At 35.2% G+C, this 18,231-nt stretch overlaps 1 protein-coding gene across 1 annotated transcript in view; it reads right to left on the minus strand.

The window, feature by feature from the left end:
- The window catches only part of LOC114341748 (integral membrane protein GPR155), a 116,722-nt gene that overhangs the window by 34,417 nt on the left and 64,074 nt on the right, over window positions 1-18,231 (minus strand). Inside the window, exons 10-11 of the mRNA XM_028292561.2 lie at window positions 15,550-15,729; window positions 10,548-10,713 (exon numbers count right to left, since the gene is read on the minus strand). Coding sequence (XP_028148362.2) covers window positions 10,548-10,713; window positions 15,550-15,729 — 346 coding nt within the window. The remainder of the gene's footprint in view (window positions 1-10,547; window positions 10,714-15,549; window positions 15,730-18,231) is intronic.

Here is an 18,231-nt window from a genome sequence, read left to right on the forward strand (position 1 = left end):
GAATAGGCTTGTATTCCGAGACTTCTTCATTAACTTTTACTTTAAACTGCCGTTCGTGTAGGTAGGCTTTCAGTAGGTTGTAGTAACTTGCTGGGAGAATTCTTTTTATTTTGCATAACAAGCATGGATGCCAGACTTTGTCAAAAGCCTGACTGATGTCTATAAAGGCTGCTGTGCAGTACTGCTGATTTTCAAGTGACTGGTTGATGGCGTTGACTATGCGATGGCATTGTTGTATCGTTGAATGGCTTTGTCGAAATCCGAACTGATGATCTGGGATCCAATTTTGTGGATTTATTTCTGCATTTATTCTGTTTAGGATAAGTCTTTCAAGCAACTTGGAGATTGTTGGTAATAAGCTGATAGGCCTATATGATGAGACATCTAGAGGGTTTTTGCCAGGCGTTGGTATCATAATTATTTGTCCAATTTTGAGTGCTTTGGGCCAGTAGTCACATCTAAGTATTGCATTGAATATGTGCAGTAGTTTAACTATGCCCTTTTTGGGTATTTCTTTTAACATTTTTGCGGTTATCAGATCTTCGCCTGGTGCCTTCTTTGGGTTTAGGGTGGCAATTACGTCTCTAATTTCTTTTGGAGTAAATAGTTTTATTCGGTCCTGTATCTGTAGTGGTTCTTCTAATATTTGGTTCGCTTCTGGTACTTGGTCGTCATTTAGTGGAGTAAAAACTTCTGCTAAATACTCGGCAAATAGGTCAGCCTTTTCTTTATCACTTTTTGCCCATGGTCCTGGTGGTGTTGAATTTTTACGTATTGGAGGTAATGCTGTTATTGGCTTTCTCTTACTTTTTATGGGCTTCCATATAGAGTTGTCTTGTCTTGATAGATTGGTGATGTAATTCGTAAATTACTCATTTTTGACTTCTTGCAGCTTTGATTTTAATTTGTTGCTGATGCGATTGTATCTTGTTCTGCTGTCTGGTGTGTGTGTTCGTTGCCATGCAGACCTAGCCTTTCTTTTTTCAGCTACCAGTTTTTTTATTTCTAAAAGTATATTACTTATGTTTCTGTTGGGACTACTTTGTGGGGTAGCTGATTTAGCTGCATACTGTAGTATGTTTATAAATTTGTTATAGTCCTCTTCTATTTCTTCCGGTTTTTTCAGCCTCGTTGTTATTTCGATAGTATCGTGAATTATTTGTCGGTAAGTGTCCCAGTTTGTTTTATTGTTGTGCAGGTTGAGTTTTGGTTTTTTAGTGATAACTGTTGTACTTACCGTTGCTATTATTGGGCTATGGTCAGTAGTTAGGTCATAGCTTGGTGTTATATCTGTATAAGTTATACCAATACCGTTTGTTATGAAGAAGTCCAATAAATCTGGTTTTTTGTTGGGATCGGTCGGCCAGTATGTTGGTGTTCCCGTTGAGATAAATGAGTAATTCTTATTTTGTATAACATGTGCAAGTTCTCTGCCTTTTGTTGTTATAAGTCGTGACCCCCACAAGGTATGCTTGCTGTTGTAATCTCCCCCAGCAATGAATTTTGGTCGTAAAGTTTGGAAAAATTCTTCATAGTGTTCTCGTTTTAGATTATGGCGAGGAGGGCAGTACACAGCTGTTACCTTGACATTATATGGAAGTGCTTCAACGCTTACTGTCGTTGCTTGGATGTGTTCTTCTTTGTACTTCAGTAGTTCATGATGTTTAATATTTTCTTTGATGAGTATTGCTGTACCTCCGTGGGCTGTGCCGTCAGGATGCTCAGTATGATATAGTTTATATTTAGGTATGTTAAAATAAGTTCTGTTCGTAAAGTGCGTTTCACTAATTAAAAATATGTCAATTTTATTTATGTCTAGAAATATTTTCACTTCTTCTGTATGGCTTGGAAGACCGTTGGCATTCCATTGGGCTATTCGAAGAAACTTAGCCATTATTTCATTTTGTTCATAAGCATGGTAAGCATGTTGAGGACCATGCTATTTTGTTGGATTAGTTGGTTGAATAGATTCTTGAATTCTTCCAAAAACTTGTTTAACACAGTGGTTGTATCTTCTGTTTGGTTGTGTTTAGTTACTTCAGCGTAGCTCAAGCCATGGGGCAGTGGATTGGATAGTTGTTGTGTGTTTCTTGTGTATATATCATTTGTGTAGATTGCTGATGGGTTTTGATGCTCTCCATTGTTTTTGTTGCTTCCTTTGGTAAGTTTCTTATAGTGATCACATCCCTTATAATTGGCTGGGTGGCCTCCATTGCATAACGCACATATGGCTGGCGTCTTCTTTGACTTTTTGCACGTGGTGGTATTGTGTGAGCCTCCGCATTTTACACAAACGAATGGTTTATTACAATATGATTTGGAATGTCCATATTGTTGGCATCTCATGCACTGTATTATACTGTTTTTTTGAGTTCGTGGAGGTTCTATGTGTACTACTCTGTTCTGTAGGCCTGTTATATTATAGACATCTTTATTGTTTTGCGCGGGTTCTAAATCTACAAAGAAGAGATTAAGCGGTTCTTTGGTTTTTGTTGTTTTACATTAACTATGTTTCTCACTTTGTGCCCTAACTGAGATAGCTCACTTTTTATGTCATCAGTATTGGTTGAGTGATGTAAGTATCTGATCACGATTCTGTAGGCTCGTTCTTCTTTTAGTTGGTACGTGTGATGGTATATATTTTTTTCCTTGAACTCCTTAACCAATTTTCGGTATATTTCTGGTGTTTCACAATTTATTTTGACAACGTTGTTTATTAAACTTTTTGTCTGGTATTCTTCTTTTTTCGCTATTTCCTCTAATTGCTTTGTCATCTCGTTGAAATCCTGTACCCCGTGTACAAATATTGGTGGAGGTTTTGGTATTTTGTTGGTTTCTGCGTTTCCAGTATTTTCTTCTGTTTCTTTCGACAGCGGTTGGAATCGGTTACCTGTTTCAATTTCGCTTGGATTTGGTTTGTTGTTATGTATTTTCTTCCTTTTATTGCTTCCCATGACTTGCCAAGCGTTTTTACTGTTTGTCTGATTTTCTTCTTCATCTTCGCTGGTTGATGTCATATAGTGAGTTCTCTGTCTTCGATATTTGCACTATTTTTACTTGATGTCGGCATTTTCTGCTGAACTGGTTGAGAGAGATAGTTTGTATTTGCTGTCTGTATAGGAGTTGTATGATACTGTTGTTGCATAGTTGGCATATTCATGTTCATTGCATTTTCTGGTTGGTTCATCATTGTTGGCTGCCACTGTAGTTGGTTATTGGTTGTTTGTGTTATTTGTAGATTTATTGGATCACTCTGTATGTTTTGTTGTTGATAAACTGGTTGTCCATTTCTGAACCCAATAAGATTCCCCGAAGGGAACATATTGTTTTGTTTTTCTCACTTATTGCTAATGGGTTTTTTTATTGTTGTTGATAAGATAATTAGAATTCTTAATCACCGGTTTTTCGGAGCGCTTTAACGATGTTTACACTTCGATGGCCCAGCGACGACTAAATAAAGAATGAATTATTAAAAAAAAGAATACTTTAAAATAATTTGACATATCCGTGTCATACTCGGCAGAAAGTATAGGCACTGTACACCCTACTAAATTATGTTAAATAATCGTTTCTGGCTACTACCAGAGGCGTACGACAGGGGAAAGTGAATGGTTGACCCTTCCCAAATTCTACGCCACTGATGAAACTGCTATTTTAGCATCATTTTTAGATTCACCAATACTTTCTATGCAAATAATATACTCTTCATTCGTAACGATAAAGTCATTAGTTTTCGAGATATTTGAAGTTAAAAATGAAAAGGCACACTTATTTTGATTAATGTATTATGCTCCTTCGTTTTTAGCTTCAAATATCTCGAAAACTAATGGCTTTATCGTTACGAATAAAGAGTATGTTATTTACATAGAAAGTATTGGAGAATAAAAAAATAGAAATTACGCCAGTGGCGAAGAATTTGGGAAGGGTCAACCATTCACGTTCCCCCGTCGTACGCCTCTGGTAGTAGACAGAAACATTTCTTTAACATAATTTAGTAGGATGTACAGTACCAGCACCACTTACCAAATTTCGTGTTGTTGTCCCATGCCTGTCACGAAATATTCAAAAATAAATAAAATAAAAGTTTAACTTTGACACCCTGTATTTCGGTTATTATCAACTTTTGTACTAAGGTAAGTTAGCTTAAATCGACCTATTTTAACCTCAGGAATCTAAGGTTAAGCTATGGCCCATTCTTTACCCAACACCCTGTATGTACTTTTCTGTAAATTCTACCACTTGATTTTGGATGGTTATGTGTTCGCTGGGAACTAAAATTGTCATAAATTTGGTCTTACTGATGTTCATTTTTAGACCTATTGTTGAAGATACGTTTTCTAATTCTAGTAGCATTTGTTGTGCTTCACCCAGATCCTCGGTAATAGTACTATATCGTCGGCAAAACGCAGATGATTGAGCATTTCTCCATCTATTTTTATTCCTCTATTTTCCCACTTTAGCAATTTTAAAGGCGTATTCGAGGACCGCTATACATAATTTAGGTGAGAGAGTGTCGCCCTGTCTCACACCTCGCTTGATATGAATTTCTCTGGTGGTATCATGCAGTTTTACACACATTGTGGCGTTTTAGTATAATGTTTGCACTAACTTTGTAAACCGGTAATCTATTCTACTATTGTTCAGAGCAGTTATAATGCTGTCTAATTTCACAGTGTCTAAGGCTTTGTGAAAGTCTACGAAGATAAGTACCAGTGGTCTGTTATATTCTATCGACTTTTCTATTAAGGTTTTTACTGTTTGCAGGTGATCGTTTGTTCCGAATTTTGAGCGGAAGCCAGTCTAGAAATCTAACTTTTTTTCTAGTCTTGTCGTAATTATTCGGGTAAACATTTTATAGATGTGGTTCAATAAGCTGATTGATCTATAGTTTTCTAGGTGCGCCTTGTCTCCTTTCTTGTGTAGTAAAATTGTTACTGCATTGTTCCATGTTTCCGGTATGCAACAATCTGTATGTGACAAAGGTTAAACAAAATTTTTATTTGGTTGAGAAGGGCACGTCCATCTTTATAGCTTCTATTACGACTCCATCTTCTCCTGGCGCTTTGTTGTTTTTTATCTTTTTCATTGCGTCCTGGATTTCGCTCAGTGTGATCTCTGCCATGAGCTCTGAACCCTGGTTGATAATTTTGCGTGATGCGGCGGCTTCCAAATTCTTTTGGTCTTCTCTTTGGCCTTCTCTTTGGCTTGTGTATAGTTCTTGATAGAAGTCTTCAACTATGTGTAGTAGTTCTTCTCTATTTGATGTGGGGACTCCTTCTTTGTTCTTTAGTTTATGTATTTCGCATTTTCCATTGTTTAGCCGTCTTCTCAGGACTTTCAGACTTTTATTCTCTTCTATAGTTCGCTGGACTTTTTCATTCTTAAATTTCCTTAAATCTTTCCTAATAGCTTTTGATACTTCTTTGTTTATTTTTCGCAGTTCTTCTTCGTCAATGCCTTTGATTTTTCTTCTAGTTTCCATTAGTTACTTTGTTTCAATGGTTATTTTTTCGTCTTGGCGTCTTTTAGGGCAGAATTTTACTTGAGCCTCTCGAATAGCTTCTACGATATTTTCGTTTAGGGCATTTACACTACTCATGCATTCATTTTGTTGTAGGATTTTATTGATATTGCCTTGGTATTCATTTAAATTCGTTAGGTCGTTCCGTATTGGGTTGGCTTTCTTCCTAATCATTTTGGATCTTTCTGTTATTAAGTCTAATTTTAGTTTGGCTCTTACCATTCTATGATCGCTGCCTGTGGTAAAGCTATTAAGGACTGTGACATCGTTGAATATATATTTTTTGTCACTGATTATGTAGTCTATCTCGTTTCTGGTCTTACCATCTGGGCTTTTCCACGTCCATCTTCTGTGATCTTTTTTAGAGAAGAAACTATTCATCTGGTATATATTTTTTTTGGAATAGAAATTCTAGTAGTATTTGGCCACGCTCGTTTCTGCCTTTGGATCCAATTTAGCTAGTGCTGTTTCCTGTTTATCCTGCTTTAAACCGATTTTTGCTATTCGAAAAATTATTCGACCATGTAAAATGATTGAAAATAAAAGATGAAGTTTTCGATCCTAATAGCATTATTAATGATATTTAAAAAATATTAAAATATCACTAAAAGATTTTTAAATCGAAAACTTATTGGTCCATTGCCTTGGTAACACCTCCAATGCTTCTAAAATTTGCAAGCCAAATGGATGCTGAAGCGAAGAAGACAAGAGGGAATTAAAAAAACTTACAATTCACGACCCCGTCTGTTCAGTTGGTAAATTCCAACAGAAAATGGACCTAGTTACTCGAAGGAGTAAAGACCAATATAAAAATAAAATAAAAATTTTATTTTTAATTCAGTTGCAATGGGAAGGCAAAACAATCTTACTTTTCAATTAGAATATGGAGCGCAGTCCAGTCCCTTGAATCGCGATTTTCGGCTCTTATTGGAGCCTCATCGGAAAGAACGTAGGCTTGTTCTCCATATCCCAATTGATCCGTACTGAGAGGTTTTCCCACCCATTGCAACTGAAGTGAAAATATTAGGTGACTAGCGTCATCTGGCAATTAAAAGATGAAGTTTTCGATCCTAATAGCATTATTAATGATATTTAGAAAATATTAAAATATTACTAAAAGATTTTTAAATCGAAAACTTATTGGTCCATTGCCTTGGTAACACCTCCAAGGCTTCTAAAATTTGCAAGCCAAATGGATGCTGAAGCGAAGAAGACAAGAGGGAATTCAAAAAACTTACAATTCACGACCCCGTCTGTTCAGCTGGTAAATTCCAACAGAAAATGGACCTAGTTACTCGAAGGAATAAAGACCAATATAAAAATAAAATAAAAATTTTATTTTTAATTCAGTTGCAATGCGAAGGCAAAACAATCTTACTTTTCAATTAGAATATGGAGCGCAGTCCAGTCCCTTGAATCGCGATTTTCGGCTCTTATTGGAGCCTCATCGGAAAGAACGTAGGCTTGTTCTCCATATCCCAATTAATCCGTACTGAGAGGTTTTCCCACCCATTGCAACTGAAGTGAAAATATTAGGTGACTAGCGTCATCTGGCAATTAAAAGATGAAGTTTTCGATCCTAATAGCATTATTAATGATATTTAGAAAATATTAAAATATTACTAAAAGATTTTTAAATCGAAAACTTATTGGTCCATTGCCTTGGTAACACCTCCAAGGCTTCTAAAATTTGCAAGCCAAATGGATGCTGAAGCGAAGAAGACAAGAGGGAATTCAAAAAACTTACAATTCACGACCTCGTCTGTTCAGCTGGTAAATTCCAACAGAAAATGGACCTAGTTACTCGAAGGAGTAAAGACCAATATAAAAATAAAATAAAAATTTTATTTTTAATTCAGTTGCAATGCGAAGGCAAAACAATCTTACTTTTCAATTAGAATAAGGAGCGCAGTCCAGTTCCTTGAATGGCGATTTTCGGCTCTTATTGGAGCCTCATCGGAAAGAACGTAGGCTTATTCTCCATATCCCAATTAATCCGTACTGAGAGGTTTTCCCACCCATTGCAACTGAAGTGAAAATATTAGGTGACTAGCGTCATCTGGCAATTAAAAGATGAAGTTTTCGATCCTAATAGCATTATTAATGATATTTAGAAAATATTAAAATATTACTAAAAGATTTTTAAATCGAAAACTTATTGGTCCATTGCCTTGGTAACACCTCCAAGGCTTCTAAAATTTGCAAGCCAAATGGATGCTGAAGCGAAGAAGACAAGAGGGAATTAAAAAAAAACTAGGTCTAAGTTTTTTATATTGGTCTTTACTCCTTCGAGTAACTAGGTCCATTTTCTGTTGGAATTTACCAGCTGAACAGACGGGGTCGTGAATTGTAAGTTTTTTGAATTCCCTCTTGTCTTCTTCGCTTCAGCATCCATTTGGCTTGCAAATTTTAGAAGCCTTGGAGGTGTTACCAAGGCAATGGACCAATAAGTTTTCGATTTAAAAATCTTTTAGTAATATTTTAATATTTTCTAAATATCATTAATAATGCTATTAGGATCGAAAACTTCATCTTTTAATTGCCAGATGACGCTAGTCACCTAATATTTTCACTTCAGTTGCAATGGGTGGGAAAACCTCTCAGTACGGATCAATTGGGATATGGAGAACAAGCCTACGTTCTTTCCGATGAGGCTCCAATAAGAGCCGAAAATCGCGATTCAAGGGACTGGACTGCGCTCCGTATTCTAATTGAAAAGTAAGATTGTTTTGCCTTCGCATTGCAACTGAATTAAAAATAAAATTTTTATTTTATTTTTGATTGAAAATATTTTTTAAAAGTAAGTCCGTCTTTGAGATACAACACTGTCAACAGTGCAAATGTAAGGGCAAGTGTTTAGTTTTTAATGTGTGCACCTAAAAGACATGTGCCTTAAAATAACTTTCTATCCCGGTACCTCCCTCACCCTCAAAGTACCAAGAGGGTAACTCGCCCGTTGAAGAAAAAGTGGCAGTGTGGTTTCTGGAATCGAGATCAAGGCAACATCCCGTTGTCCACTCAAGTGTGTATCAGTACGAGATCTGGGCAACACACCGTTGCCAGATTCGAAGCTCAAAAGTGAATCCGCCAAGGATAAAGTGTGAATTGTGAAAACTTCTCTCTCGATCTGTAATACGTCCGCCAGGGACAACAAAGTTACGAGCAACGCAACAGTTCTCCCTCTCTTGCACCTTTAAAGTGTCAGGTATCATCACTCACCTGTTCTCAAGCCCAAGTAAGAAGAAGTCTCAACACTCCGTTGCCTTCAACCACACCGTTGCCACATCGTCTCCAGACTGCATCATGGAACAAGTGACTTTGGACAGACAATAGTTCGCACTCAGAACATTGTGACACGACTCTTGTAAGTACTTTGTAGTTAGTAGTATTCACTTTTCTCTCGATCAACACTCGTTTTGTTTGTATGTTTTGTTTCCTCTTTCCCTTAGGTCTGTTTTGTGTTATATTTGTATATCTCCTCTCAATAAATAGTTAGCACCCCTTTGTAAAAGCTCTTTTTGAACCTTAGTGTTTAAAATCCCTCTCCCACCTCCTTTATTACAGTTACAGGTAGATAACCTCACACTTAATTTAGAACCAGCATCTATAAGTAGTACAGTCTCTCTCTCTTTGTCTAGGACGTCCTATATGAACGTCCTATTGTCATGTTGTGATAGTATTATCTCAACATTTGCGTTAAAGTCGTCGCATATAATCGTGTAATGTGTTGGTGTTTCTTTCAGTGCCGTTGAGATGTCATCGCAGAAGTCTTCAATCTCCTCATCCGGATGGTCCGTTGTTGGTGCGTATACCTGAATAATCTTCATTTTATACCTTCGGTTTAGCTTTACGATTAAATAGGCTACTCTTGTGGATATATTTCTTGTAATTACTATGTCATCTGCAAGTCTTTTATGTATAAAGAATCCGACTCCTCGATTGATTCGGTTTCATTACCTATACTATAAAATATATGCCCTGATTTTAGTGTTTTCCGCTTTTGTTTTAAAATCTGACATTTTGTTGGAAGGTATTTACCTTGAAACACTACGCTGGCAAGGCGGGTTGGTGAGTTTGAAAAAACATTGATTATGAATGTGAAATTGAACATGGATGCACAAAATATCTCATGTATCCTGCTCAAGGTACCATTTGAGCCCAAATCGAGTTGTTCACATGTTGAACAGATGGTGGCAACCAAAATATCTCATGTATTCTGCTCAAGGTACCATTTGAACCCAAGTCGAGTTGTTCACATGTTGAATAGATGGTTGCCACAATGTGAACAACTCGATTTGGGCTCAAATGGTACCTTGAGCAGAATACATGAGATATTTTGTGCATCCATGTTCAATTTCACCTTTATAATCAATGTTTCCATGACGGATTAAGTTTAAAGGGTTTTTACCAGAATATTTTTGTGTTTTGGTGATTAGCACGTCAGCATCTTGTCAGCACTGATGATGATCTGCTATCAGATCGAAAACTAGTTTTGTGATGTAGACTTTTTTAGGAAATTTTAATAAATATATCTTTTATAAAGGATTTTACTTGTTTTTCAACTATATCTTGTTTTGCATACCAGTTTAATGACCCTTCTGTTCTTCATTAACTTAAGTACTTCGTCGGTCATCCAGTCGTTTTTTCTAGTTCTGGCACTTTTTTGACACTTAAGTAATAATGTAATATACGGTCTTTTAAGTTGTTTCCTTGTTTCTCTGAAAAGAAATCGACATTGTGTCTATTTTAGCTATGTTTAGATTTTTTTAGATTTAACCAGAATTCAGCAACAACTGAGTTGTGATCAGAAGCTACGTCAGAGACTATGAAACCATCATCAATGAAGTTATAAACATATACTCTAAAATGCGTTCGAATTAAAAATAAAAAGAATAATAATAAAGCTAAAAGCAATTTTTCTAACTACCACCTATCCTATACGATCAAACAAGTTTTTTAAATAATTTTCGTATAGTTTGGACTATCCGTACCAAATTAATTAATAAATATTTATCTATTGACTTACCCTTCTTCACTCAATACAGAAAGATATCCTTTAATTTCAGTACTATTAGATTTCTTATCGAAGTCTCCTAAAAGATCTTCAATATCTACTACTGGGCTCTCCTGACTCTCACAGCAACCTTCAGCGATCGTCGGCAACCCGCAACACTTTTGTGCCTTAACGCTTCCTAAAACCATCAAATATCTATTAGAAACGATACCGAGATTAATCTGCAAAAATATTTGTGGTCGAACCATACACGTTGAAGAAAGATTTGAAGATGACTAAAGATGTTGACCTCTGAATACATCGCAGAATATTAAGAAATTCATTGACAGAGAAAATATGAATGTTGTAGTACTAAGGAGGATGTAATAAGATTTAAATCAGAGAAAAATATTAGTTACTACTTTTAATCTATACGTCGTTGGTTCGATCTGGGTGAAAGGATCAATCTATGGGTTTGTTCCAACATGAACTTTTGGACGGTCCAGAAACCGTCACGAAAGTACTTGTACCGTTTGTTATGCGCATGTTCGTAATTGTATCGCCCAGTTATCGTCCCATGATGGTAATTTGGAAACCGATGTTGGAACGGTTACCTGACTGATAACTGATTTATCTATCAATATGTATATTGTTGTTGGTATATCCAATGATAAAAACGAAAGACGTATGCCGTAGATTTCATAATATTATGTGACACATGACAGAAGCTCGAAACAAATGACAATCAATGAAAAACCCTATTTCCCGATTACTGAAATTATCATCACGAAACCGTCACTAAAAGATCACAATTCTTGTTGGAACAGTGGGAAGGACGATCCGATGACGATCATATTTTTGTTGGAACGGATTTTGTTTACTGCACAGGAGCGTTACCGTTTCGTGACGGTTCTCCGTCGTGTTGGAAGAAACCTTATAATTCGAATGCCCAAATTTCTAGATCGACAATGAGAAACAATTCAATGTCAAATGTAGTAGAGTAAATGATTTATTGGCAGCTCAAAATAAGTACACCCAATGTAACTTCACAACTGACTAAACGTATTTGTCTGAGGTAAATATTCTGATCGACTACATAAAAAAAAGGAGTTCAAACCAATGAACTATCAACACGGATGGAATAGCCCCGTCCCATTCAAATAGTGAATCGAGATTGCCACCAACATACAAGAGAGAGGTCCTAGAGAGAGATAGAGAATGGGCAGGAAAATTTGACAGGCCGTGTAATTTGAGTTGCCTATATAAATGGACCCGATTGAATCAGTATTGACAGTTCGTTGAATGAACCTCATATTTTACCTTTACGGCTGATTGGCAGTACATGTTTCAAAATATAAATACTTTTTTGTATTTACAGAGTCTTTAAATATTCCAGAGTCTTACAGTTTAATTATTCCTACAACCTTCAACTACCGTCTACCACTATCAATTTGTTTGTTTACGAAAGATGGCGATTATCTTCCCTCTTTCTCTCCTGACCGCATTAAATTCGCTTCATTTGTAATTAAATACGTCAGAACTCTCTTCTTCATTAAAAGAAGTACTGGTTTTAGTCTTTGTTTTTGGCCTATTCTATTTTGTAGGTTTTAGAACTGCGCCATGATATATTTAATAAATATAAGTAATTTTATTGTGTATCACTTAATGACAATGACAAAAAGACAGATTAAAACCAGGACTTCCTTTAATGAAGAAGAGAGTTCTCACGTATTTTAATACAAAAAAGTATTTAAATTTGGAAATACTGCCCATCAGCCCTGATACCAAGTTAAAAAAATATGAGGTCTATTTCCGCGATTTAAGTTGATATAGGCAACTAAAATTACACGGGCTGTCAAATTTTCCTGCCCATTCTCTGTCTCTCTCTAGGACCTCTCTCTTGTATCGTGACCGCATTAATTTTCTTCGTATCTATTCCATCCGTGTTGACAGTTCATTGGTTCAAACCCAATTTATAAGCTCACAATATAAAACGATAATTCATCAAAAACGCAAACTTGAACCTTTGGACCAAGGTGCTTACATACATATACAAGTAATATTCGCACTATGAAATTATTGCCACATTATTTAGCAATTGCTATAGTTTTTACCGGACGGTAAATAACCTCATAAATAAATTAAAATACACACACATCGGAAAAATGTAGTGATATTTTTATAACGTAATAAAATTAATAAAAATAAATTCACGTGGTCCTTTAATTTCCATTGAATTTGTACAATTGCTCATCATGTACATTTTTGTGAGTAAAAAATAACGGCAAAAGTAATAACGAATATTTGAAAAAGTTTTTAACAGAAGAGGAAAAAACTACAGATTTTATACTGCAGTAAATTTAATATTCTGCTAGTTTCAATTTTGCTCATGTTCAAGTTCGGAAAAGTGACACCTCGTTTCATAGCTCGGCAACTTTTTTCGCACTTTTAATTATATTGGCAAATCATATTGGTCCTTTTTGCTGGAAAATTGTCAAGGCCGTAGCCCAAAAAAAATTGTAAGAAGACAAAGTACGATTTAGGTTATGTTATTAAAAGGTAAACAATTGTATGTAGTAAATAAATTTAATTATTAAAATGACGTACTGTCAGCAAAATGCAATTAATTAAATATACTTTTATATAATAATTGCATATCATATCCATATTGTAAGCAACATATAATTTTTCTTCTTCAATGACAATAGGTATGAAATATACGTCAATTTGACAAATTCAATAGGCAATATGAAATATTTAAGAAAGTTGCAAGATTTCTCCGCTAGTCGCGCACGATCGTTTCTCGTATCCCCTCCAAGTACTTGCACAACGCGAATAAGTAAAATTGGGAAGTTAAAATTAAATTGAGATTACAAATTAAGGGTTTTAATTTGTGACCGAACAGCTAGCAAACAATAATTGAAAGAAGATTAGTAGTTTCTGATTAAAATAACCTATGTGTATAGTTCAATATCACTAACCACTACATCTTTAAATCAGTGTTAATATTATTCACTTCCCCAATGACGGGACGAGGCTCAAGTTCCAGAATTCAGGATCACAAAAAGATTTCAAGCGTACTACGGTATATCATAAAAGTGAGAGTAGTAGTCCTGTCGCCAGGGGGGGTACAACGGCCTCCTTAATTCAGATGGACTTACCCAAGTTTTTTTTATATATTTTGACCCGCAGAATACGAATTTTTTGGGTAACAGTTGATCCGGATGTCGATAAGATTGTTATAGACAAAGAACTTGAGGAATTACATAACAGCGATTTCTTGCAAAACAAAACATCTTTTTGTATTTTTTGGGTCATTTTAAGCAAAAAATATTCCTACAAGTTTTTTTCGTAGAATGCACAGTTTTCGAGATAACCGCGGTTGAACTTTCAAAAAATCGAAAAATTGTAATTTTTGAACCCTAATAACTTTTGATTAAAAAATAAAGTAGCAATTCTGCTTACCGCATTTGAAAGTTTAAGTCAAATTATATCGGTTTTGATTATTTGCATTGCTAAAAATTTATTATTTTATTGTTAAACAAAGCTATAAACACCTAGTATGTGAGTGATGTTTTCTATGATTTCTCATTTAAAATCGAACGAGTAGGTAGAGTAGCTACAAGTGCAAGCGAGGCAATTTCTACGTAGCATGCGTTAAAACGTATGTATTAGGCACGGGAAACACTATGTGTTTATAGATTAGTTTAACAATAAAAAAATTAATTTTTAGCAATGCAAATAATCAAAACCGATATAATTTGACTTAAACTTTCAAATGCGGTAAGCAGAATTGCTACTTTATTTTTTAATCAAAAGTTATTCGGGTTTATAAATTACAATTTTTCGATTTTTTGAAAGTTCAACCGCGGTTATCTCGAAAACTATGCATTCTACGAAAAAACTTGTAGGAATATTTTTTGCTTAAAATGACCCAAAAAATACAAAAAGATGTTTTGTTTTGCGAGAAATCGCTGTTATGTAATTCCTCAAGTTCTTTGTCTATAACAATCTTATCGACATCCGGATCAACTGTTACCCAAAAAATTCGTATTCTACGGGTCAAAATATATAAAAAAAAACTTGGGTAAGTCTATCTGAATTAAGGATGCCGTTGTACCCCCCCTGGCAACAGGACTATAGGTACAGTTCATCCCAAACCCCTTTTTCAGTGCGCCATTAATTTTGACGTCATGGAAGATTTTAAGAATGTCGCGAATCGAAGCATCACATTTTAGTTAAATCTGACAATTATCAGAATATTAATATTTAAAATATTCTAAGGAAATAATAAATAAATATAGAATACAATTACACTATACAATGTCCAACTATACCAATAACATACAATATTTACATATATTTAAGTCATTGACAAATTTCTAACCTAGAATTACAATTGTCATTATATCCCTTAACATTATGAAAGTACTGTCACGATAGATTACTTTTGTATCAAATTATCTTTATTCGCATCATGGATTGGTTATCTATTTAGAGTATTGTAATTTTTTTGCCAACCAATTACACTGGGTAACAATTTGAAACTTTATTTCTGTTGAGTTTTTTAGCTGTTTTCTATAGAATTAGGTATACTTGTTTCAAAACTGTTTTTAGTTTTCTTCTATCACGTCACGTTCGTTTTCTATGTGGGTGGGAGGAATGACGCGCTGATAACTGCAACTGGTCTAGACATGCCTGTTCCTGTTCAGTTACGTCTGTTATACTCAGTTAATATTGTGGTAAAACGTTGTGTGTCTGTTAGCAGTATTTAGTATTTCGTTACTGACGGGTATATAACTACTTAGTGTGTTTGAACTGAATCGTTTCCTTATGGCTACCTCTGCTCCTACACGTCGTAAGTACGAAAACAGGCCCCATTCGCTTTGTTATATATGTGGCAGATGTATAACAATCACGGATCTACGTTTTTCTGTCACTTCGTGCTTAATGCGTTAGAGCGCATTCGACACACTATGACGCACTGAAAGAAGGGTTTGGGATAAACTATACCTTATCAACCAAATCTACATACCTACGCCGCTATCTGAACTGGTGCTTGGGTTTGGACTTAACGCAGCAGTGTCCGCTGTAGTTTCGGCTTCCGGAGTAGATTGTGATTGTTCCTGATCTGAAGCAATGTCATGCGAAAGGTCCATGTATCGAGTAAATCGTCTACGGTACCGTTGGTGAAGTATTAAACAGCCAACAGTCACTACAAAGAAAGGAATGATGTTAGTAATATATTAATTTACGCCTTTAAAATACTTCGGAACGTTATCACGAACATTGAAGACTCATTACTTGTTGAATTTTCTTTAATTTTACCTATTTATACCAGGAAGGCAACCAGTCAAACACTCTTTTTGTTTTCGTGGTTGCCTACTATCGCGATGTAAAAGAGGTTGATTTTCAAAAAAAGTGAAGCCTTGTGTTTTTTGAAAAAAGCAATAAGTCACTTGTTCGACAACCAACGGCTAGCTAGTGTGCCGTTATCAACAACCAACGGCTAGCGTTATCACGAACATTGAAGACTCATTACTTCTTGAATTTTAATTAATTTTACCTATTTATACGAGGAAGGCAACTAGTCCAACACTCTTTTTGTTTTCGTGGTTGCCTACTATCGCGATGTACAAGAGGATCGAAAAGCGCAAAAGTGAAGCCTTGTGTTTTTTGAAAAGGCAGTGGATAGGTATAGTACCCTCGGAGATCCGTGGAAAAAATTTACACCCAAAATAACAAAATTCAGTTTGGCAACACTGTGCGAATGTTGATACTAACATATCCTTTTTAAGATAAGCACAACGTTAATTTAGTCCAAACAAATTAATATATTTTTTTTGCCAACAAAAATGAGATTTTTCAACCAAATAATGTTTCAAATATGATGTGCAAAATAATTTTTAATTGGGTTCTGCTAATGGGCTTGCTTTTTTTGTCATTAAAATAAAAAAAAAACTAAATTTTACTCATTAAATCAATGTTGTCCGGTTATCGTCTTAATTATTTTAACTGTACTAATATCAGTTGAGTAATTATGAATTATTAATTAATAAGTCGTTAAAACATTTTATCTATAGCGGCTTCTGGAATATCTTAAAAATATCGAATTTCATTGATAAAATGCGCATATTCCACCGATCTTCGCTTCGACAATAGTCGGTACCGGTGACCTTTTCCGTAGCTAGTAGTTAGATTTTGTTGGTTAAGCAATTAAGTGGGCGGAACTACCGGTCAATGAGTTGGTTGCCGGTAATACATTGGGTGATGTATTACCATGTGTATTACTTACGAAAATTATACAAAATAGCTGCATTTACATTACACATTTTCAATGATTGTGCGAAATAAGTGCATTTTATTTTATATAATTATTTTCAAACAGTGTGCCTTTTTATGAAAAAGTAATAAAACACATCACAATTAACTCAAAGATCAAGTAAAACCTTATTAAAAAATTAAAAAGTAACAATATAATAGTTATGATTATTATTATACCCCGGCAGAATTAAAATTTAGTCCCCATCACAGATAATCAAATTTGCTTGATGGGTGCAGTTCTGAAGGCAAAACTCTACTTTTCTGCATGAACAATATACTGTATAGATTTCCATGTTTCAGTTACCATAGTTTTAAAATTGATACCGAAACAAGATAGAAACTATTTGTTTTTTAAATTCAACTTGATCGGATAGGCTTTTCATTTTCTTTTTTTTTTGTAAACCAATTACGGTTACATATTGTCATTTTTTTTATCTTTCAACCTTTAATTCAATGTTCAATATTCAATGCTTTAAACTTTTTTCAAAACAAACACAGGAGCATACGAAGACGAAGCAAACATAAACATAACCTAAACTAAACATATACATTTATACATACCTTGATTTAGACCAATAATAAGCAACTACCGGCTACAGAACAAGTCACCGGTACCGGCTACCTATCCACTGCCTTTTGAAAAAGGCAAGATGTCAGTTGCTCGACAACCAACAGTTAGCTAGTGTGCTGGTGTTTAAAAACCTATCTCGTGAGATTTCCTTGTTTTTTGACGACTTCAGCCCTCGACTGCAGTCGAGGGCCTTGGAAGTCTGGATGGAAGCAAGAGTATTAAACGGTAAGTGGACCTTTTTTCGAATCGACTATCTCCATTTTTTTGTTCTTTTTCTCAAATTTAAATTGTTTAAAGACCCGGTGTCAAACCACCTTTAAAAACAAAAGCACCAGCCCTTTGTTGAGATCTTTCCATCAGGATCGCACATTACTATATTGAAAATATTCCTACTATATTATTTCAGTCCATCAGTGGAACCAATGTTTACTTCTTCTTTTTATCCTCTATGCAGCAGTGCGGAAAAGCTGCACATATGTAGTGTTGAACTAGGTTCTGAGGTTCTTTAACCAGGATGTTCTTCTTATTTATCCTGGACCTTGCTTTCCAAATATTTTTCCTTGCAGGGTAGCTTGTATGAGGGCCTATCTGGATTTATTTCGCATAATATGCGCGACCTACTGTAGTTTACAAGATTTGATGTTGGTCAATACCTCTCGATTCTTCTTCATTCTTCTGAGGATTCTTTCTCATTTGTAACTCGGTCAGGCCACGGGATCTTAACTATTCTCCGATATAGCCACAGCTCAAATGCTTCCAATCTTCTGCACATATCTTCGTTTCAGATTCACGATTCAACACCATCATAAAAAAGGACAGAGA

This window comes from Diabrotica virgifera, chromosome 7 (genome assembly GCF_917563875.1).
Source record: "Diabrotica virgifera virgifera chromosome 7, PGI_DIABVI_V3a".
NCBI lineage: Eukaryota > Metazoa > Arthropoda > Insecta > Coleoptera > Chrysomelidae > Diabrotica > Diabrotica virgifera.